The sequence below is a fragment of the Haliotis cracherodii genome, unplaced genomic scaffold (genome assembly GCF_022045235.1).
Source record: "Haliotis cracherodii isolate W230 unplaced genomic scaffold, xgHalCrac1.p SCAF_18, whole genome shotgun sequence".
Lineage (NCBI taxonomy): Eukaryota > Metazoa > Mollusca > Gastropoda > Lepetellida > Haliotidae > Haliotis > Haliotis cracherodii.
In genome coordinates, this window is record NW_027266273.1 from 6,261,583 (window position 1) to 6,284,949 (window position 23,367).

At 38.7% G+C, this 23,367-nt stretch overlaps 1 protein-coding gene across 14 annotated transcripts in view; it reads right to left on the reverse strand.

The window, feature by feature from the left end:
- The window catches only part of LOC139465708 (sodium-driven chloride bicarbonate exchanger-like), a 139,368-nt gene that overhangs the window by 22,436 nt on the left and 93,565 nt on the right, over positions 1–23,367 (reverse strand). For 9 of the 14 annotated variants that reach the window (XM_071247517.1, XM_071247516.1, XM_071247523.1 and 6 more), the window contains 7 exons: positions 22,747–22,875; positions 17,888–17,920; positions 12,883–13,021; positions 9,033–9,193; positions 7,546–7,794; positions 4,699–4,856; positions 2,027–2,059 (listed from right to left, as the gene is read on the reverse strand). In XM_071247517.1, the coding sequence (XP_071103618.1) occupies positions 2,027–2,059; positions 4,699–4,856; positions 7,546–7,794; positions 9,033–9,193; positions 12,883–13,021; positions 17,888–17,920; positions 22,747–22,875 (902 nt within the window). Of the gene's footprint in view, positions 1–2,026; positions 2,060–4,698; positions 4,857–7,545; positions 7,795–9,032; positions 9,194–12,882; positions 13,022–16,082; positions 16,837–17,887; positions 17,921–22,746; positions 22,876–23,367 lie in introns of those variants that run through there. The other 5 variants (XM_071247524.1, XM_071247526.1, XM_071247527.1 and 2 more) reach the window with 5 other exon arrangements.

Consider the following 23,367-nt stretch of genomic DNA (forward strand, 5'->3'; position numbering starts at 1 on the left):
TTGGGGGTAGATGATACAAGGGTGAATTGTCAAGGGTTAAATGCAGACACGCCACACCACGTCTAATCAACAGCTTTACCATGCAAATAAACCATCTGTAACCTCAGTTTCAGTAAGTGGAAAAGTGATATTCAGAATACAATCAAAAGACTACTAAATTGAAGCTCAGAACCTATCTGACACTACAAATGACACTATGTGTCCGACCTAACTATATTAACAACTCAGTAAAATTACAATAGTCACTAGTCTCTAGTCTAGATCAGCAAAGATGAATCTACTGATGATGATGACACTATGAATTTCAGGCTGAATAACATTTCTTTTGGGCTAGTCCTGCAATGATAAAATCTACTGAAGATGATGCACAATGAATTTCGGGCTGAACGCCTCCACCTTAGACCAGGTACACGGTGGTGGATAGTGTCCGCAATGATCCACAGTCAAGATATGACAGAGTGGAGTAGGCCAAGGACACGGTAGTGGATAGTGTCAACAATGATCCACAGTCAAGCCCCATTAGATAAAGAGTAGGCCAGGGACACGGTAGTGGATAGTGTCAACAATGATCCACAGTCAAGCAACGACATAGTGGAGTGTAGGCCAAGGACACGGTAGTGGATAGTGTCAACAATGATCCACAGTCAAGCAACGACATAGTGGAGTGTAGGCCAAGGACACGGTAGTGGATAGTGTCAACAATGATCCACAGTCAAGATATGACAGAGTGGAGTAGGCCAGGGACACGGTAGTGGATAGTGTCAGCAATGATCCACAGTCAAGCCACAACAGATAGGGAGTAGGCCACAGACACGGTAGTGGATAGTGTCAGCAATGATCCACAGTCATGCCACGACAGATAGGGAGTAGGCCAGGGACACGGTACTGGATAGTGTCAGCAATGATCCACAGTCAAGCCACATCAGATAGAGAGTAGGCCAGGGACACGGTACTGGATAGTGTCAGCAATGATCCACAGTCAAGCCACATCAGATAGGGAGTAGGCCAGGGACACGGTAGTGGATAGTGTCAACAATGATCCACAGTCAAGCAACGACATAGTGGAGTGTAGGCCAAGGACACGGTAGTGGATAGTGTCAGCGATGATCCAGAGTCAAGCCACAACAGATAGGAGTAGGCCAGGGACACGGTAGTGGATAGTGTCAGCGATGATCCACAGTCAAGCCACAACAGATAGGGAGTAGGCCAGGGACACGGTAGTGGATAGTGTCAGCAATGATCCACAGTCAAGCCACAACAGATAGGGAGTAGGCCAGGGACACGGTAGTGGATAGTGTCAACAATGATCCACAGTCAAGCAACGACAGATAGGGAGTAGGCCAGGGACACGGTAGTGGATAGTGTCAGCAATGATCCACAGTCAAGCCATGACAGATAGGGAGTAGGCCAAGGACACGGTAGTGGATAGTGTCAGCAATGATCCACAGTCAAGCAACGACAGATAGGGAGTAGACCAGGGACACGGTAGTGGATAGTGTCAACAATGATCCACAGTCAAGCCACATCAGATAGGGAGTAGGCCAGGGACACGGTGGTGGATAGTGTCAGCAATGATCCACAGTCAAGCCACAACAGATAGGGAGTAGGCCGGGGACACGGTAGTGGATAGTGTCAGCTATGATCCACAGTCAAGCAACGACATAGTTGAGTGTAGGCCATGCATCACAGATACGATGAGAGAGATATCCAACCAGGTGATGGCAAACTGATGAAGGCATCTGGTGGTCACCAATCCTAGTACTACAAGGCCTGCAGTGGTATGACATTGCCATGATTGCTAGCTTATCCTCTATGTTCATCATAAAAGTTCAGACCCAATAAGAAGGCAGAAAAAACTTATTATTTAAGCAGAAAAAAAAAGAAATGAAAAAATAAGACACTTGAACTGAGGTATAGTTAATACAGATAATTTGATTGGGATAATTCTTCACAAGAACATGTTCAACAGAGGCTACAGAGGTGAGATATTACGGGGGTTAGTTTTAAGGATGTCAACACCCTTTACCATGTGTGTTTTGTCCACAGAATTTGTCCCAGTCTGAAAAGTGAAGGAATCAATGTAACTCTCAGTTCATGCAGGTACATGCAGGCATTGTCAAGGCTAAAGTGTTAATACCCGGCTCCAATATACAGCATTTGTATCATTTATTACCACTGATACACATACTGTACTAAACTGATGGTGAGTAAATTTGGTTTAACGTGAGTGAGCGAGTATAATTTTTACACAGCTTTTGGCAAAATTCTTGCAAATATCATGTGGTGGGCCAACTCCCTAAGTGAGGCCCTAAGTCTTAGACGTTTACCAACCTAGTGAATGAGTAAGTATGGTTTAGCAATATTCCCGTACATGTCAGGGGACACAAGAACAAGCAGGCTGTATACAATGTAGGGCTGGGACAAGTCCCACTTGCCATATAAACAATATAACAATGACTGACCGCGGGTCTGGGTAGTCCTGTGTGTACCCGGGTCCTACTCAGTACCTGAGTACCCGAGTTACCCTTCCCAGCCTAAATACAATGTACCCAAGTTGAGGATCAAACCTAGGTCTTCAGTGTCAACAGTGAAAACTTCAACAACTAGACTAACCCACTGCCCACCTAGTGAACCAAGGGCAACCAATGTTTGACTTGATTCCAAATAACACTGAAAGAATGGTTGCCTGTGCTTGAAGGTTCATTTTGAGGGCTTTCGACATGTGGTATAAAAATGTTATAAAACAGTAAAAGTTTTGACACGTGGTATAAAAATGTTATAAAATAGTAAAAGTTTTGACATGTGGTATAAAAATGTTATAAAACAGTAAAAGTTTCGACGTGGTATAAAAATGTTATAAAATAGTAAAAGTTTCGACGTGGTATAAAAATGTTATAAAACAGTAGAAGTTTCAACATGTGGTATAAAAATGTTATAAAACAGCAAAAGTTTCGACATGTGGTATAAAAATGTTATAAAAGAGTAAAGGTTTCGACATGTGGTATAAAAATGTTATAAAACAGTAAAAGTTTCGACATGTGGTATAACAATGTTATAAAACAGTAAAAGTTTTTTTTTATCAGCAGTCAGCAATAAGTCAGCTACACCACAGCGGTCTATATATAATTAGTTCTTGGCCAGAGAAGAAACCAGTGGTTGATAGCTTGAACAAGATTCCATCATGCAGTTGTGCATAAGGACACGCAATGAGCCACGTACAACATTTTAAGCACCATGTACTACAGTTGAAATGACATCTATTTGGGCAACAAATCTGATAAATTTCATATCTATTCAAATATCAAGAAATGAAACTTCCAATAGGTGTAATAATACACTCTCACGGACGTTTTCTCAACAAAACTCTTCAACCCTTAAAAGTAGAGAGATTTAACTGCTATGTACAATCCAGTGTTAGATACAGTGCAGAAACAAAAAAAGTGCAAGTTTTGGCATTCACTGTTAGTATTATGTATGAAATAGGGCACATTACTTATTGTTCACCTTCCAATAAGAAAATTATATTAGGTTCATCAGTGTGTGGCATTAGTGGTAGTCCAATAGTCTATGTCATTCAAGTCTGTGATAGAATGTGTCAGACACATTATGTCTAAGTTCTTCCTGTTAATCTTAAAAATTGCAACCATTGAAGGTACAGGGCAACACATTTCTTGCGAAATGCACCAAGCCGAAAGACTAAATAATAGTTAAATGATGGGCCTTCATCTCGTGAGTAGGCCTGTCATAATTTACCAGAAACCCATAGTCTATGGTACATACTTCCTACATGACACACACTGTATATAACTGGGAGTAACCAAAAATAAAAACCAACCCATAAATTTTTTATTTTTTTCTGAAATATAAACATCACATATTCTTATTATTTCATTGCTAACAAACCTAAAACCACATCAACACGTGACATGCAATTTTTATGCAAGTCCTCCCAATGTGCATCCATCAATAAAACTGGTCATATTGGAACTGAAGTCGTAAGAATATTTCAGTTATCTGAACTTTTCCACAGGGAATACCTATTAACAGTATGTCATAAATGAGTTTGGCAAGGTTTTTTTATTATCATTCACAGTCAAAATGTTTGTACAAATTAAAACAAAGGTATAATTTTGTTATAAAAGTATCACTTCTTTTTCAAATCCTTCCCCATGGATAAAGGAAATTCAGCAGTTTAACTTTGCAAATTGGCAACAGCCATCTCAGTCATATGCCAGAAGGAATTTATGAAGCAGGTCTATCAAAACATCAGGCAACATTGGAAGGAAGAAACACACTCAGAATCAAATGGAAGCTGCTTTTCAAACAGTTTCCAAAGACTTTGACCAATATTTTGTTGTCTCATATGTAGTAAATCATTAATCAAATAAAATATACAATGTCCTATATTAAATATGATAGATTATGCAGCAGAAAACAAACAATTAGAGGTTGATTGTACAGAATAATCTTTCTGCTGAATACGGCCAAAACAGAATTTCTTTATTCACAAATTTAAGGGGAGAAATACCTCTCAATATGCTGCATCAGTTAACCTGAAAATTGTCTCCTATCAATTCCCTTCTAGACAAAAGCAGCCCCCACTAAGTGGATCAATGACTACATCTTTCAGAATCTACGACTGTGAAGGAAAGTAATGCAGGGTATCCGAAACAGGACGACCCATGTGGGATGTCTGACCTTGTGAGATGCGTTCTCCGGGATGTCTGCATGGTGGGAGTGAACAAATGAGTTGTTGGACGGGAGATTGTTGCCACCCTCAGTTGTCTCCCCGCCACTTGCGTTGCTTGCCACACGTAACATGTTGGGTGTGCTTTTGGCTCCAATACGGTCATCAACTGGAAACACAACCATATGGCATTAATTTTTGGACTCTAATCATGACAGTGATGACGTTGCGATATTCCAAATCAATGATCTTCAATGTATCAGTATCGACAACTTTAGCATGTGTGAATGTAGGTATAGCAAAGATGGCACTTTTTGTATTTTATTTGTATAAACGTTTTCAACCAATGGGAGCAATAAGCAACAATTAGAATTCAGATTTTATTTATTTTTAAATTTTGAATTTACCCTTGATGGATTAGCAACACATAAAGTTACAAGAACACATATCATACAAAACTGAAGTTTCTATTAATTTGTAACTAATACTTGATCAAGGTATTGTTTGTTCTATATTACAGCATTAATACTTAACATCAACTGAATAACCCAAATGACAAATAAAAACTACCAATATTAGCAACGAAAAGTTGTTTATATTTTGACAGAAGTGAAACAATTGCTAAGCAAAGATGTGCAAACATAACATCAAAACATTGTGCCATGAACATGGTGTATGGTCAGCAATATTTCAACATTTTATGTTTCAAAACTCCAAGCATATTAAATTATATGATATGCAAAGAACTGATCACTGCATCAACATGAAACTTCTACTGTAGTAGAATCAGATCCAAATCAGATCTGAATTCTGCGACATGCAAGGTAAGGTGAGGTGAGGTGAGAATCAAAGCTACACTAGCCTCAGATTAACAATAGTTGTAGAGCTAAGATCATACACACCCTACATACTCAGGACAGTCATGGACAGTATTGCAAATAAGTGCCTGCCCCTGTCAGGTACACCTCATGTGGGACCCGCAGTTTCAGATTTGTACGTGTCCTTATGGCCGGCCTGCAGTAAATTTTTGCGTTGATTTCCTTGTCACAATAAGCTGCAGTTTTTTAAATGAGGGCCTAAGAATTTATTCAGAGACTGCAACTTCTAAAGTCTGTGGGGGGCATGTGTGGCCCACTCTCTAAGGTGCCGTGATTCGCTGTGCAGGGTTGCGTCCCTTGGGCACGCCAGAAACCTAAGATTGTGGGTTCGAATCCTGGTTCGCCCCGATTATGTTTCTAGGTTTGTCAGCACCATAACCGTGCTCGTGTGTTTCACCGAAGTGGTAAACCTCTGAGACCTGCATCACTTTGGGCTTTCCTCCCACATTAAGCTGACATGCGGTGATATAACTGGAATAATGTTAAAAGCGGCATTAAACCCAACTCACTCACTCACTCTAACGTCTGTGGGGCCTGATGGCAGGCAGGCAATTTATTGTATTTCAAATACTGGTCGTGGGGCAAACATCCCATACAAAAAAAAGACTTACAATAGTTGAACATGAGTGAGTGAAGGAGTAACATCACTTTAAACATGTTATATCATGGTGTGTCAGTTTAATGTGGGCGGAAAGCCTGATGCAGGTCTCAGACATTTACTACTTTGGTGAAACCCACAAGCACGTGTAGGGTACTGACAAACCTGGAAACATAATAACGGTGAACTAGGATTTGAACCTATGATCACAGGTTACGAAAGAGATGCAACTCTGCACACCCAATTTTGGTGCCTTAGACAACTGAACCACCCGTGGCCCCAGTTGTTACATGATGGTCACAGGATAGACATGGCCCTAAATTTCCACGCTGAAATTGGATTCATCATAAGGGGCAAGAGTATTTCACTTGTATAGTGACAAACATGCACATATGGTTGCTGGTATTAGTCTGGGTGTAAGCTGGTTTTAGAGTGCTAGCCAACTGACATCCCACATTATTAACATGGACACCCTACTCAGACCCAGTATACTGATCCGGTTTGGTTTGTTTGGTTTGTTTGTTGTTTAACGCTGCACTCAGCAATATTCCAGCTATATGACGGCGGTCTGTAAATAATCGAGTCTGGACCAGACAATCCAGTGATTGATATCATGAGCATCGATCCACGCAATTGGGATCGATGACAAGTATCAACCAAGTCACCGAGTCTGACCTCCCGATCTCGTTAGTCGCCTTTTAAGACAAGCATAGTCACCTTTTACGGCAAGCATGGGTTGCTGAAGACCTATTCTCACCCCGGAGTGAGTGAGTGAATACGGTTTTACGCGGCTTTTAGCATTATTCCAGCAATATCACGGCGGGGGACACCAGAAATCGGCTTCACACATTGTACCCATGTCAGGAATCAAACCCGGGTCTTCGGCGTGACAAGCGAACGCTTTAACCACTAGACTACCCGACCGCCCCTTCTCACCCCGGAGTCCACGTTTAATCCCCTTATTGTCAAGCTTCAGGCAGGAAACAAGTAAACACTAATCACCTGTCTCACAAAAGAAGCTGCATGTGTCCATGTAATTATTTGCACGTGCAAAGGTGTTCAAACAGATGAAACCTAAAAGCATATTCTTTTCTGCCAGTGTCAAAAATAGTTACTAACATGATCTTGAGGTTCAAGTAGGCTACAACTCGAGTATGGTACAATTCTGCATGCTTGAGTTCATCTACCTTGAAACAAGGGTCAAGGTCAGTAACTATCAAGTACCACCTTTCAACTGTTTCGGGATGCTGTTGCAGGGGATCGAACCACCGACCTTCCACTCTCCGGACAGCCGCTCTATCTACTACCATGGAGGCATGAGACATGCAAGAACGGAAGGCGAATGACTACATGCAGGGCCGGATAACAAAGAGCCACCGAACCTGGGTTTCGTTGATCTCCACTAAGTGGCTCACCTCCCTGATGAGCAAGTCCTTTAGGCTCGGAATACTTTTTTCCAATGTCGGCCAGGGAACGGATGATTGGCAGGTGGATTTTGCTGCTAGAGTTGTCATCACGGCGATGACGTTTCTCGTTCTGATGATGATGTCGGCAAAGGATGACATCACGTACCTGGTCCTTTAGTGTTTCCTCTAGTTGTTTTGATGCAATCATATTGTCCAGAATTATATCTACAACAAGGCATCGCCAAATAAAACATCCATAGAAATGTCAGGGAAAACATTTATTTGTTTATTTGCTGGTTGTTTGAAGCCGCACTCAGCAATATGACAGCTATATGACGGCGGTCTGTAAATAATTGAGCCTGGACCAGATAATCCAGTGATTGATATCATGAGCATTGATCCACACAATTGGGATACAATGACATGCATCAACCAAGTCAGGGAGCCTGATCACCTGATCCTGTTTGTTGCTACTTACAACAAGCATAGTCGCCTTTATGGAGAGTATGGGTTGCTGAAGACCTACTCTGACCCATCTGGGGGAAAAGATAAATCAATCAAGGTTACGCCACAGAAAGCAATATTTCCGCCATGAAGTAAATAAGAGTCTGGGTCAGCAAAACCATTGGTTGACAGCATGAGCACATTATATCTCATTTTGACACCACTGATCCCCATTTAGATAGTCCTTACAGCCAGGGTACCGACCATCTGTTCCACCCTGAAATCCCTGAAGAGGCTGCCACGGAATGAATCACTATCAGTGAGATGACATACAGTAATCTATGTTATAACGAACACACTTACAATGAACCGACAGATACAACAAACTGGTTTTGGTCCTGTCCTTTTACTATATATTTTATCATATAAAACACTAGAAATTATGATCCTGTCTTTTTGCTATATATTTTATCATATAAAACACTAGAAATTATGATCCTGTCTTTTTGCTATATATTTTATCATATAAAACACTAGAAATTATTATCCTGTCTTTTTGCTATATATTTTATCATTTAAAACACTAGAAATTATGATCCTGTCTTTTTGCTATATATTTTATCATTTAAAACACTCGAAATGCTATAAGGTCGTATGCTTCCGTGATAGCTGAACATGCCTGGTGGAAAGAATGTTGATGCAAAACATTAAAACAAAGTTGTTCTGAAAATATTGATCAAATGTAACCTTAAAATAAGGAGGAATCCACTTCACAAAGTTAAATGACACATTTTTCAAATTTTAGATTGAGAAAACAAATGATACTTGTCAAGAAAAGTATTCATACGCAGTAAAAAGTCCAAAGACTATCCAGGCCTCGCATCCAATTAACAACATTTTTCAACCAATTAGATTGCAGTATTCACTTCGATTAAAACCCACTACCCCTGATCCTTACTGCAGAAGTGGAAGCGCCAGAGACCACCTTTCGACTTCCATTGCCATGAGACTGAGCCTACCTGTGACCTGTTCGATGTTGACAGCATCCATATCCAGTATGATGGTGCCTGTCATAATACAGCATCGCAGTTCGAACAGCGAGTGTAGAGACAGCGTGGCCACATGAGGCTTCGACCATCTCTCTCCTCCCTCTTCAACGTCCTCCTCAAACTTCACCCATCTGCACACAAAAAAGGTCAGCATGTACTGACAGTTGTTTTGCATCTATTCCCACTTTACCCATTTAGTTCTCAGTACTGACTCGACTTCATGCACAAAATCATTATATTTCTGTTCAGACACAAAAGCATAACTTTTTGAAATCCATGAAAGATTTGAGCCTTTATAAAGAGACCTCTGCTGAAATCAAAAACACAGATTAGATGATTTCTAAAATGCAGATTTATTTATTGCATGTGAAGATCCAAGATCTTAACATGGTGAAAAATACAACATTTATTTACTTTTTAACTGTATACTGAATTCACAATAAACTTAATACATCAATAAATGGTTGAACAATTGGCCGAAAGGCCATTTCCAATATGGCTGCTGCAGAATCCACACAAAAAAGAATTTGGCCTTGCTGCAATTATGCACAGTACAGCAAAACAGTTGTGGTTACAAGAGAGGATGAAAAATCAGAGAGTTGTATGAGAGTGAGTAAGCTTTATTTAACATAGCTTCAAACATTATATACAAGGGATCTTGAATTTCTTTTTAGCCAATCAGACATTTGTATTTTGTCACATCATATTTGACAGTTGCTGGTAGATGTTCATGTATGTATAAAATAATAAAAGAATAAAATAAAGGGTCACTTTCATAACGATATACTGTATTTTCTTGAGTATAGTGCACACTTGTTTTTAGATAAAACACCTCACAATGAGTTTTGATGTTTATTCCCCTACGCAAACTGAAGACATTATCGTCATGTCACACGGGAAATACCATGTCAACAAATTTGAACTGAATTACGCAATTTAATCCTATTATTACACTATCTGGTTATAAAAAGTGTTACTTGTAAATACAGATTTATGTTTGTAATCTATTTTATTAAATTTATTAAAAATTTCATTCAATATTGTTGATACTAACTTTGGCGAATTCATGTTTGTAGTGATCAGTAGATCGCACAACTCACCGCTATTTACAGCATCCATGGTCAAATTATCACTATTGACGTCTTGAAATGAACTTGAGTTGACAGAGAATGGATACATATATCATACATGCCACACTTTGTCTCATTAAAAGTCATATTTGTTGTTGTTTATTTTATTCATTTCTGCATATAAAACAATGCCTAGCAGAACAGGAAATACAATCTAAAAGGTAAATCATCATGTTAACTGATATTTTATCTCAAATTTCACTTCTTTTTTGACCAATTTAGGTTTGTTAACACCTGAATTCCTTGATCAGATACAAAGTAGTTTTGCGCCCGGTCCCCATTGCCCGTCGTGTCTACACCAATCAGCAACAAAAGCATGTGTCACTCTGGCTGTTTGTTATTATTTTGTAACTTTTGAAAGATGCCCACAATACCCATTGGACAAAAGGAGTTTATTAATAATGTCAGTAACATTACAGCTACATTGCTGCATTTGTAACAAAACTCGAGAAAGATACATCTACGTTTAAACCCAATATTTTCCAAACTTCAAGAAATCAATCATAAGCACTGTTGGAAATTAAGCATGAAAGTCAAGAGATTCTTGTCATAACCCTAAAGTGAAAGAAATGGATTGAGGGGGGGTCCCAAAGATTCAAGCACAATAGAATCAAACCTCACCAACGCCCCAACACCACCCCCAAATTTTGAAAACTGTTCAAAAAGTTATAATTGTTCTCATTTAGAATTTAGAATGGAAATGTAAAATTATCTGTAGCAAATATTGACTTTCTAAAGTAATACAATTTGCTTGATATCATGAATCCAGGATCAATTTCCTCTAATGAAAATCACAAATAGACAGGTTCCATCATAAACTGAATTCAGTGTGTCAACATCCCAACATCAGTGGCCATCTGAACACAACCAGTCAACACTGACACACACACTTAACCTACACCTTCCACATTGATAGAAATCTTTATCTCAAATGAATTACAAATTTATTTAAATGATGCAGATCTTTTCTGAGCTGCACTTTTCCAAATCAATATAAAATTTGAATTGATGGAATTTGTATTGATAGAATGTCCAATACTTTTCCTCCAAGTGAGCAGGATTGTCTGACTCGTGCCCTTGGAATAAAATTTGCTGGGTGAAGACTCACAATCAGAATAACACTCTGTTACCCAAATCAAATTTGTGGGTGCAACAAGACCTAATGCTATTACTATTTGAACAGCAAAGTGCTGCCATCAAGATTTCCTCTAATAAATTTGTAAAAATTCTAACACAGGTTTAATGGGTTGATGGATAAAATGTTGTTTTACAACTAAATCACTGGGGTCGCATCCCAAGCTAAATCGTGCCCCGGCCCCTTTCACATGGAAATCATAGAGTTATGACAGGAGTAACTTATGTTTACAAAGACTAGTGCTACAGCCCCTTGTCAGAGAGTAGCCAACCCAGAGGGTGATAGTGTGAGCACCAGTGCAGGTCAGTGTGGTTGCCCACAGCAGTCATTGTGTACTACAGTCGTGCCCCGCTTATATGGACTTCAGATATCCGGAAACCTCGGTTCCCGAACGATTTTCATTCAAAACGAAATAATTACTATATCAATTTACCCGTATATACGGAAATTCAGTTTCTGGAACCGGACGGTCATTTTCATACACAAAACACTGAAATGCACACAAAACTGTCTCCCATATCCGGACAATACACTTCCGCTGGTGGTAATCCTTCCACTGGTGGTAATCCTTTGATTCGTGAGAAGTCAATTAACCAAGTGACACATTATTGTTTAAAATTCAAACCTCAAAATGTGGTAAAGTTCAAACTTCCATGACAGACTTTTTGAAACGTGTATGAATAAAGATTGAGTGGATGAATCTGTTTGTTCTGTCATCTGTCATGAGTTGCATAATTGAAGGGAAGTAACTCTTCCAGTAAGAAGCTGGTTTCAGTTATACGGAAATTTGTTTATACGGACGAATTGTGAAATGACGCAAGTGTCCGTATAAACGAGGCACGACTGTACTACACTTTCAGCCACTGTAATCCCCAACTTAATCAACTGTCACAACGACTGATTTACGACATCCATTGTCTGAAGAACATTTGATTGCAAAGGCTCATTACCCTGGAGCCATGACATCTATATGCCTTGAAACACTTAATTGCTGTTATTTATAAGATGCTAATCCTATTTGTTAATCCCCATTTTTGTGTACATCGACCGTCTGCCATCCTGATCAGGATGTGCAAGTATGTCACTGATGATTTACTGTTTACATTTATATTTATTACTTACTAAATGTCAGGTGACCTTGGCTATATAAGCCTTTGTCCAGAGAGATTGAGAGAGGAGAGAAGGAGAAAAAAAGGTCTTACCCTTAGCCTAGCTAGGGTTAGGCTGGGTGCTCCGGGGCACCTAGACAACAACCACTACCACCATGTGCTGACCTGGCACATAGTGTCTTTTGTATGTATATATCTACATGTATAAAGTAAAACTGTATATACCGCAAGCCATCCTCTCCAAGTTGTCACTTCCTACTGAGAACGGTATGTCGGCCCCTTGCATATACGTGTATGCAAATTGTTCATTATTCAACGTCGGACCGACACGCGTTGATACAACAAAGACAACAAAAACAATAACAAATGATCTTGTGGAGCACAAACCTACTCAGCTTGTAAAGTGCTGTACATGCCACAGCCACATAGGTCACCATCGTACAAACCTGGCAGTTTCCTTCCACTCCATCTCATCGCCATGGAAAAATAGTTCTGCCATCTCACAGAAAAGATCATGGGCACGATGTTCTTCATCCTCTTCCTCCTCCCCGAGGATGTACTGGACTCGCTGGGCGGGGGGCGTGGCTGTCAGGGGCACAGCGGAAACATTAGTCACAATGAACATGTGAGGCTTCCATAGAAATCTGACGGACAGAGACTAAAAGCTGTTGTATAAGATGAAGTTAGTAGGAACTATCATACAGAGTGCTCCTCAAACGTTACTTTTACGACAATGGCAGTTAGCTGTGTATGTTTTGCAATCATTCTTATATACCATATTGAACCCAGTATAATACAGATCAAGAGTCCAGGAAAGAGATAGAACACCTTTCCATCAAGACTATCCATTAAAACCTTTGAAACATTGGACGTTTCACAAGACAAATGGATATATCGTTAACACAAACAACCATGGGTCATAGCTACAATGAAGAAGTCATTCAAAATATTAAATCAACTGAAAGAGGCAGATTGGTTGTTGTAAAGTTACAGACTCAAGAAAAGGTTAGCCGTTACACTTACATAGAAAGTAAACATTGAACAGTATATAGAAGTCTGTTTCCTGGTTCAACCATTCACAACAATGAGGTTGTAATACTATAAAGTCCAAGTCTCATTTATCACGGGGCCATATATTCCACAACATTCTGTCACAGTACAACAGTGAACTGGGACGTGCTGGTATCACTGGGACATGATGAACAAAGGTCAAGGGCAGCAGCTGATCCAAGGTCAAGGACAACAGGTATCCAAAGTCAAACTTAGCCACAGTTTAAGGAACTGACATATTAATGGAAGTTTGTTTAAGTCACTTTTGAACTCTCGTCTGATACAGGCAAAGTTTGGAAACAAATATTAATTGGGTGTCGCACAGACTGGTTGGAAACACGTCAGAACCACACAAAATTTCAGTGTTTAAAAGGATAAATAAGGAGATAGTTCAAGACATGGGACCAATGATGTCATACATTTCATCAAATCGTTTATTTTATTATTAATTCTGATGAAATAACAAAGGTTAAGATAGAGATAGCAGTCTGTGATGAGAAGTTTTGAGACCCAACTTATACACCTACTAAGTGGGCTATCATGAGCAAAAATAAGAAATTTTACAAGACTCAGTTTGCAGACAAGTGGCGTAGGTCACAGACTGCCATAGTCAGTCATATTCCAGCTAGAATAAGATAGTCTGAATAATCTGACCTGGGCCCACTTGCACAAAGCGATCTTAGGTAAGCCTATGTTGAAGTATGGGAGTTACCATCATCTTAGCGCTAAGATCGCTTTGTGCAAGTGGGCCCAGGTGCAGATAGACCAAGTGCCATAACTGGAGCCATGGTTTTCACAAAATGGGAAATACATCACTGATTATCAGACAGCGATGTTCAACATGATATTAAAGTCACAACAAATGTGTCAATTAGGACATCTAACAGCATAGAGAATAGATTGCTGAAAGTATATCAAGAATGTTTTTCCACCACCAGAAAATCTGTTATTACACTTCACAAGACATTAATCTGTTATCCATGACAACCACTGGTCGTACAGTATAGCCTTCCCTGTTTGTAGATATCAAAGGTTTGTTAATGGTCAAACTGATCACACAGCAACATTCTTAAATTAACATATTGTGTAAAACAATTACTTTCCGAAAGAAATGTACTTAAAATGAAACAGCTGAGATGAATACTACTCCTTGATTCTGAGCTGTTCCTTCAGATGCCCCGAATACCAGAATAAGCATTCATTTCAGCTTTCAAGTCATATATTGAATTTGCAAAACCCATTTTAAATGGACATACAATCTTGACTGCATCTTGCTGTCCATTAACAAAAGTGATGATGTTAGCCCACAATATGAATATTACAATGTGAAAATACAGGCTGAAACTGACACCATAAATGTACCTCTTCTAAAATTAATCTACTGACAAAATATCTTAGAAATAGAAATAGAAATTACAGCCTGAACTTTCACAACATATACTTCATGATTTGTTATTACAACCACAACACTCCTTTCGTAACAAGAAAATGCATCTGAAATTTTAAAATGGAATTTTCTAGTTCTAAATCAAGACACAAAACTGACTTAATATTGTCATTACTTCACAGCTACCTCTATCTGCCGTGAACACTATTACTTCACAGGTATGTACAGACTACGTTCCTCAATCTGCCATGAACACAATCACTTGACAGGTATGTATACACTACGTTCACCTGTGAAAACATTTACTACCGGGTATTGGGATAATATATGGTGTAGTGGTGACATGTTTCTATTTCTAGTCAGCTAATGTAAAGAGGCCATGTATAAATCACGGAAGTCAAACGAGCTCCATAGTCTGCATGAAATTTATGCAAGGTGAGGAATGGTGACATAGGATTTAATGCATCATTCAAGATTATTTCCCAAACATGCGACTAATGCCAGTTTGATTGTGCTTGCCCACTAAGATATCATACTGCAATTTTAAAGGGATACCCCACTCACTCACATACAGTAAACTGACTCTGAGCAGACCAGCCCTCCTTTTATCCCCTCAGTGCAGGCGCCAGGGTGGGTGACAACAAGTACCATCTTTTAATAACTCAAGACGCGACCAGGGAACAAACAACCTTCTCACTCAGGGCAGACACTCTATTTACTAGAGATTCTTAATGGTTGATTGGTTTGTTCTTTAACGCTGCACTCAGCAATATTCCAGCTATATGATGGTGGTCTGTAAATAATCGAGTCTGGACTAGGCGATCCAGTGATTGATATCATGAGCATCCATCCACAGAATATGGGATCGATGACATGCATCAACCAAGTCAGCAAGCCTGACCACCCAATCCCGTTAGTCGCCTCTTACGTCAAGCAAAGTCGCCTTTTGTTGCTAAAGACCTATTCTATTCCGGATCTTCACGGGTCGGTTCTAAATGGATGATGGTGGAACATAGTCTATACAAACCTGTGAAGTGTTGATGCTATCTTACTGAGATAATTCTTTCTGTTATTGGTTATTTATCAATTCCTATCAAAATATTCAAATGCATTTTCTTCATTATCCCCCATTAATGTTGTTTAAAACTCAACATAAAAGAAAAGAAATAATACAAACTAACACACAACATTGGGTGATACTACTCATACCAAATGAAACTTTTCTCAGCAAAGCTGTGAACAAAATATTACAAACAAATTGAATAACGGGACACCGCATGTTGAAACAACAGCAGCACACTGTTATGGTGGCACCTAAAATGAAGGGAAACACATGTATACGCAGAACACAATCGCATAATTCTACTCCACGGGTTTCAAAATGGTACACAATATATGTGTTAGCAATGGTATCTGATATTTCAGAAAACTGAACATTAATTATTGAATATTTTTTCAATAAACATAATCGTTTGGGGAAATGTTTTCAATGCCTTAATAAATTGAAACATTTTATTAGAAATATGACCTAATCAATCACCGATGTTTACAGAATTTTTAATCCACAATTTCAACAAATCCACAAAGTCATTAAAAAAGCAACTGCCTGATTAAGCTGTTACATTATGTAAGCGTTGTGTTACTGCATTTTTCTTCTCAAATCCCTCATCATACAGCGTTACAAACATATCTGTTGTTGCTGTAAGTTACCAAGAGGATCCCTGACAGAGCACTACTATAGGCATGTGTTAATTATTTAGTGGCTGAAAGTGACTTCAAGCTGTGATAAGCAACAATGCGGAATTCTATCAAGGTTGGAGCAGGCAAACCGGATGCTGAGACTTGGAGCACTCATCTGCAGTCAGGGTTTGCACATACTCATGATCAATACGTCAGATCAAAGCTCCTCAAATGTAAGTGAAAGAGTTCAAAGCTGCTTTAATGAGCATTTGGTTAAATCCCAGCATATCAGCTTAATGTGTGAGGAAAGCCCCAATTGGCGCAAGAAGAAAGATTTGAGAAAATAAGGGTGAATCTGTGATTCAAACCCATAATTACAGGATTGTGGGAAAAGCAGTAAGAGTAGCAAAATATTTTCATCAAAAGTCCAAAAAGAATACACATTTTGATAATCCAATCCTCAATCACTTGTTTTGATGAACATAATAGGATGAACACAAAAAGCAAAATCGTTGTCAAAGAAATCAAAGTTCTACATTGTGTGTTAGGGTTGGGTGAATGTGACAGACAATGCTAGAGTTAACTCCCCTTGAAGACAACAAGTTGAAGGTGAACCATACATTATATATGGATGACAGACTCACACATTTATGAGAAAAAATCAACAAACAACAATTAAATGTGAAGTATTGAAAACACAACACTGTTGATTGATGATGTTAAACTATTTGAAAATTTGAAGAAAAAAAAACATGCACACTCAGGACAAGGTATAGAAAATAAATATATATTGGGTTAAAACACTGACAAGTCTCTCTATTGCAGCAAGAACGACCAAACACAGCAGATAGTCTAACAACCCTTTCAGTCCCTAGATAGGCAAGCCAACTTGCATTAATTTCTTTGATAATGAGCCAAATTTTATCATCATTTGGTAACTGATATATCTTTTCCAAACAATTAATAATTCATACAGCATATTGCCAACATCAAATCACTCAAACACAAAGCCTAAAAATTCCTCAGTTCTCTTCGATCTTAAACTTCTTCAAGCATTTTCTTTCAATTTCGGCAAAACAATTGTCTCACATATATTTTGTTCGAAATGAGAAATTCATTTTGCAATAAAGGATCATCAAAAAGATATTTTTTAATACTCGCTAAGCGGCAATACTTACATTAACATTAACCCCTAATACCCTGTGTGCCCACTGTGCAATGAATTACAGTCCTCAAAGGGTTAACTACTACTAACACAAGCTCTGTGCTATTTAACGCCACTGTCACAACAGCATATGAAGACAAATCTAGAATCGTTTACGTGCATCAATTACCTGACTTTGTAATGTCATTTTCAACATCAGGTTCTTTTCACAAATGAAAGAAAAGTAAAGCTCATTCAGTAAAATGATAACTGACCGGCAGTGTTAACCCCCTGGATGCCAAAGTTCCATTTACTAATTAAAAACAGGTATACTGTTGAGGCTATTTGAATATTTTGGTGTTCCATAATCGCAAAGTGGAGAATACAAAGGAATTGTTTGAGTGTTTTCACCAGCAGCAATATGACCATACATTTTGTACCAAGTTGAGCCCTTTTTGGTGTCCCCACGACTGGAATATTGCTAGAAACAGAGTTCACAGGTATTGGGTCGGTTCGAATCATGTGCATGTTAGGTTGCAGCTTTTAGAATGATGCAGTATGGTCTCAAACTACCAACCGACATTATATCAACTCTGAGCTGACAAGTCCTTGCTTTGTCCTCTTAGTCTTAATGCCGAGCACCACTGTCTAGGCAGGGTAACACCTCGTACCATCTTTCAAGTCATTTAGTATGACACGGACAGAGATTTCGATCACCAGGCATACGCACTATCCACTGGATCAAGGACCCCCACTGATCAATAGTCATCAGGCGTAGGGATAGCCTAGCAGTCAAGGCATCACTGATGGACAAATCATGTAGCCAATTTTCTACGTCCAGTTTGAACAGGATGGCCAAATTATCTAAGGCTCCTCAATTTGCAAAGTGGAGTTGTGTCCCTTTACTGTGTCAGGATGTGCAGATTTGGAGCATTTCTAAGGTGCCTCAATTAGCAGTGTATAGTCATGTCTCCGATACAAACATGCCTCGAAGATTCTTCTGTGATTTCTTGGGTATTTTGGGAGGTTTGATGTTTGGAGGATAAATCTGTACTATTTACAGAATAGTTTGGGACACAGATGAGGAATAGGGCTGTAATATAATTCTATATTGTCAAAAATGTGGACTCATATGATATGCGACCCTTCATCATATAATACAATCATTATCAGGAAACTGTCAAACTCCAAACTTTCGGAATCTAAATACATCTGTAATCAATAGTCATGTCATAAATAAGGGAATTATTCAGTAAACAGTATGGATCATTTAGCAAATCAAAAATAATTAGCTAGAGGGTTTTAACACTTTGACATCCAGGGGATTAAACCAAAAAAAAAATATACATGTAAATCTATCTCTTTCTTTTAAATGCATAACACCTCTTAGCAGAAACTCCTTAAACTGAAACATATAGATCAAGAAGCAGATAAATTCTACAAATTTGAAAATATCTTGACATGAAATTACTGAAGCTCACCTGACTCTTGATATACAAGATAAATTCCTTTATCTAAAATTCTCCCATTCACATATACATAAAAAAAGTTATTTGTTAATTGCAATCAAGCGAAGATTTATTTTTCCAACAGCAGTATATAAAAACACCTTTTCCTGATCTAAATTACTAAATGGCTGACTGAAACAGAAACATCTGTTCAAATTAATTCCAATGATATGATGGTTCACAAATTCACAAATAAGACCCCCAAAATAGATAAAACTTCTGACATCTGGACATTAAAAAGAATCATCTGAAGGATAATATTCTTTTTACAAGACTTCAGTATTAGCTGAATGTTCACAGATCCCTGCATATATCATATACTTCTAAACTTAAACTTACACGACTCCATTTCATGACATACCTATCTATCTGTCCCAAATACAAAGGCTATCTCATGCAGTGTAAAAACAAATTACAACTGAGAAAAAAACACATTTTCCTGCACTTTTCAGAAGAAAAAATCATTTATTTGGTTCTTTTGGTCTAATGAAAAGAAATTTACATCATAAAGTCCATAAATCAATCCTAGCCATTTCTCCATGGAGTTCAGTGTGTGTTATAAATGATTTGAACCCCCCAACCAGTGTTCCATTCTGTGTTGTGATTAAGTAAGTATGATGCTGCAGGCTACCGACAGTGCAAAATTCCAATCAATGTCACTTCAGCTCTGAATTTACTTCTAACAGGCCAACTGAGGTGTAAATCTATTAATTTTGACAACACAATTGTAACCTTCTTTATATAAACTACTGGAAGTCTTACATATACTTCACTTGGTATCTTACAAATTTACGAAAAGGAACAGACTAATTCAGATCTTATTTATCTTTAACTGTAACTTCCCCATATATGTGAGAAATGTTATGTATTTTACACACACAAAAAATCAATGAAAATGTGAGTCCTTGGCAACAAATTGCATATTGTGGACAGTTTCCAAAGTTACAACATCAAAATGTCCAAGACTGTGGTATAAATTTCTCACAATGCATGAGACTAGCCCCTCGACACACTAGGACACTTACTAACATGTGATGCCCTACCTAAATACCAGTGCAGTGTTGCATCCAGGCTGTGGTTAACATTGGGGAGGCACTCAGGTAAACACATGTTGGGATGGTGTTGTTTTATCTGTGTGGTGTGGTGTGGTGTGGTGTGGTGTGGTGTGGTGTGGTGTGGTGTGGTGTGGTGCAGTGTTCTGTTGTGCAGTGTGTTTTGTTGTGCAATGTGTTCTGCTGTGCAGTGTGTGTCCTGTTGCGCAGTGTTTTGTTGTGTAATGTGTCCTGTTGTGCAGTGTTCTATTGGACAATGTGTCCTGTTGTGCAGTGTGTGTCCTGTTGTGCAACATGTGTTCAGTTGTGCAGTGTTTTGTTGTGTAATGTGTCCTGTTGTGCAGTGTTCTATTGGACAATGTGTCCTGTTGTGCAGTATGTCCTATTGTGCAATGTGTGTTCTGTTGTGCAGTATGTCCTGTTGTACAATGTGTTTTGTTGTACAATGTGTTCTGTTGTACATTGTGCTCTGTTGTACAGTGTGTTCTGTTGTACAATGTGTTCTGTTGTACAATGTGTTCTGTTGTACAGTGTGTCTGTTGTACAATGTGTTCTGTTGTACAATGTGTTCTGTTGTACAGTATGTCCTGTTGTACAATGTGTTTTGTTGTACAATGTGTTCTGTTGTACAATGTGTTCTGTTGTACACTGTGTTCTGTTGTACAATGTGTTCTGTTGTACAATGTGTTCTGTTGTACAGTGTGTCTGTTGTACAATGTGTCCTGTTGTACAGTGTGTTCTGTTGTACAATGTGTTCTGTTGTACAATGTGTGTTCTGTTGTACAGTGTGTCCTGTTGTACAATGTGTTCTGTTGTACAGTGTGTTCTGTTGTACAATGTATTCTGTTGTACAGTGTGTCTGTTGTACAGTGTGTCCTGTTGTGCAGTGTGTCCTGTTGTACAGTGTGTTCTGTTGTATAATGTGTTCTGTTGTATAATGAGTTCTGTTGTACAATGTGTTCTGTTGTACAATGTGTTCTGTTGTACAATGTGTTTTGATGTACAGTGTGTACTGTTGTACAATGTGTTCTGTTGTACGATGTGATCTGTTGTACAGTGTGTTCTGTTGTACAGTGTGTCCTGTTGTACAATGTGTTCTGTTGTATGGTGTGTTCTGTTGTACAATGTGTTCTGTAGTACAGTGTGTTGTTGTACAGTGTGTTCTGTTGTACAGTGTGTTCTGTTGTGCAGTGTCTTCTGTTGTACAGTGTGTTCTGTTGTACAGTGTGTTCTGTTGTATGGTGTGTTCTGTTGTACAATGTGTTCTGTTGTATGGTGTGTTCTGTTGTAAGGTGTGTTCTGTTGTAAGGTGTGTTCTGTTGTACAGTGTGTTCCGATGTACAATGTGTTCCGATGTACAGTGTGTTCTGTTGTACGGTGTGTTCTGTTGTATGGTGTGTTCTGTTGTATGGTGTGTTCTGTTGTACAGTGTGTTCCGTTGTACAATGTGTTCTGTTGTACAGTGTGTTCTGTTGTATGGTGTGTTCTGTTGTATGTTGTGTTCTGTTGTACAGTGTGTCCTGTTGTACAATGTGTTCTGTTGTACAGTGTGTTCTGTTGTATGGTGTATTCTGTTGTACAGTGTGTTCTGTTGTACAGTGTGTTCTGTTGTACGGTTTGTTCTGTTGTACAATGTATTCTGTTGTACAGTGTGTTCTGTTGTACAGTGTGTTTTGTTGTGCAGTGTGTCCTGTTGTACAATGTATTCTGTTGTACAGTGTGTTCTGTTGTACAGTGTGTTCTGTTGTACAGTGTGTTCTGTTGTACAGTGTGTTTTCCGTTGTGCAATGTGTGTCCTATTGTACAGTGTGTTTTCTGTTGTGTTGTGTGTTCTGTGGTGTGGCTATCACTTGTTTTGACATATTGTGCTGGAACATTAATTATTTTGGGATTTTTTTCAGTTTTATCATACATTGCAGAGATGATTCCCTCACTCAAGCAGCCTGGATGCAACACAGTGAATATTCTACACAAAGTAAGAACCTATTGATGCCCATGCACTGCCTAGCCATACATGTGTCATACAAAACTGTTGCAGTAAAATAAAGAGATGAATTAAAATTTCCTGTCTCATTTAACTAACAACCATTCAATGATTAATGAACTCTATACACCTTTCATGCAAACAATATCTGAAGAATCCTTGCACTCAACCCTCATTCATAGATTCCTTCAATACTTAAATGGAATAGCATTTACTGTGAAATCAAAGCCTGTTCAACAAAGTCAACACACATTTCAATACCACTGTAAAACTTACTTATTCAAATATCCTGCTTTCTGAACAACTACTGTTATAAACAAAGCACATTACTCCCTATCAAGGTTTGTTTATCTGGACAATGTGCCTGGGAGCAGTACAGTGTGGATTAACAGGGTTTAACTGTGTACCAGAAATATTCTAAAACTTGTATGAAACTGCAAATTCCAAACTGTTTCAAATCAAAAAGTGTTTTTTCCTCATCAGGAAACAAATCCCGGGGACTCACCATCAGTGATGTCATCTTTAGGCACCCTCTGATCCCCGGGTTCTCGTTTATGGTGTTTGTGATGTCTACGGCGATGACGTCGTCGTGGTAACTGTAATCCGATGTACACTGACCCTTGTTTTCTGTGATCTGAAACAAAAAGAAATTCAAAAATACAATAAAACATTTTTTTGTTGCTTTATTTGTTTGGGGTTTTAAAAAAAAGAAATTACAAGAGGGCATGGGGATGAGAAACGCCCTGTCCTAGACTAGTTTACCTGCCCTAGAGCGCTTGCCCTACTCACCAGCAGCCGCAAGTAGGCAGTATACATGTTAACACTAAAATCAATACACATTATAAACAACAAAATTGAATCTGTAATCACAAATTCATCGTGTGTGACTAAATATGATAATTATGCAACCTATACCAGCAGCAAAGCTGCTCACATGTGTTCCAGGTTCATATGTCAAACCTAATACATTCGTTGAATATTTCTCCGTGAAATATTTCAGCTGTACCGGACTGAAGATGGACTTGATCACGATAATTTCCAAATTCATCATTTTTACATGAACTACAGTGATTTATCGAAGCAGCCAAACTAGGCGGCTTGGCAAGCAAATTGGGAAGAAATCGTT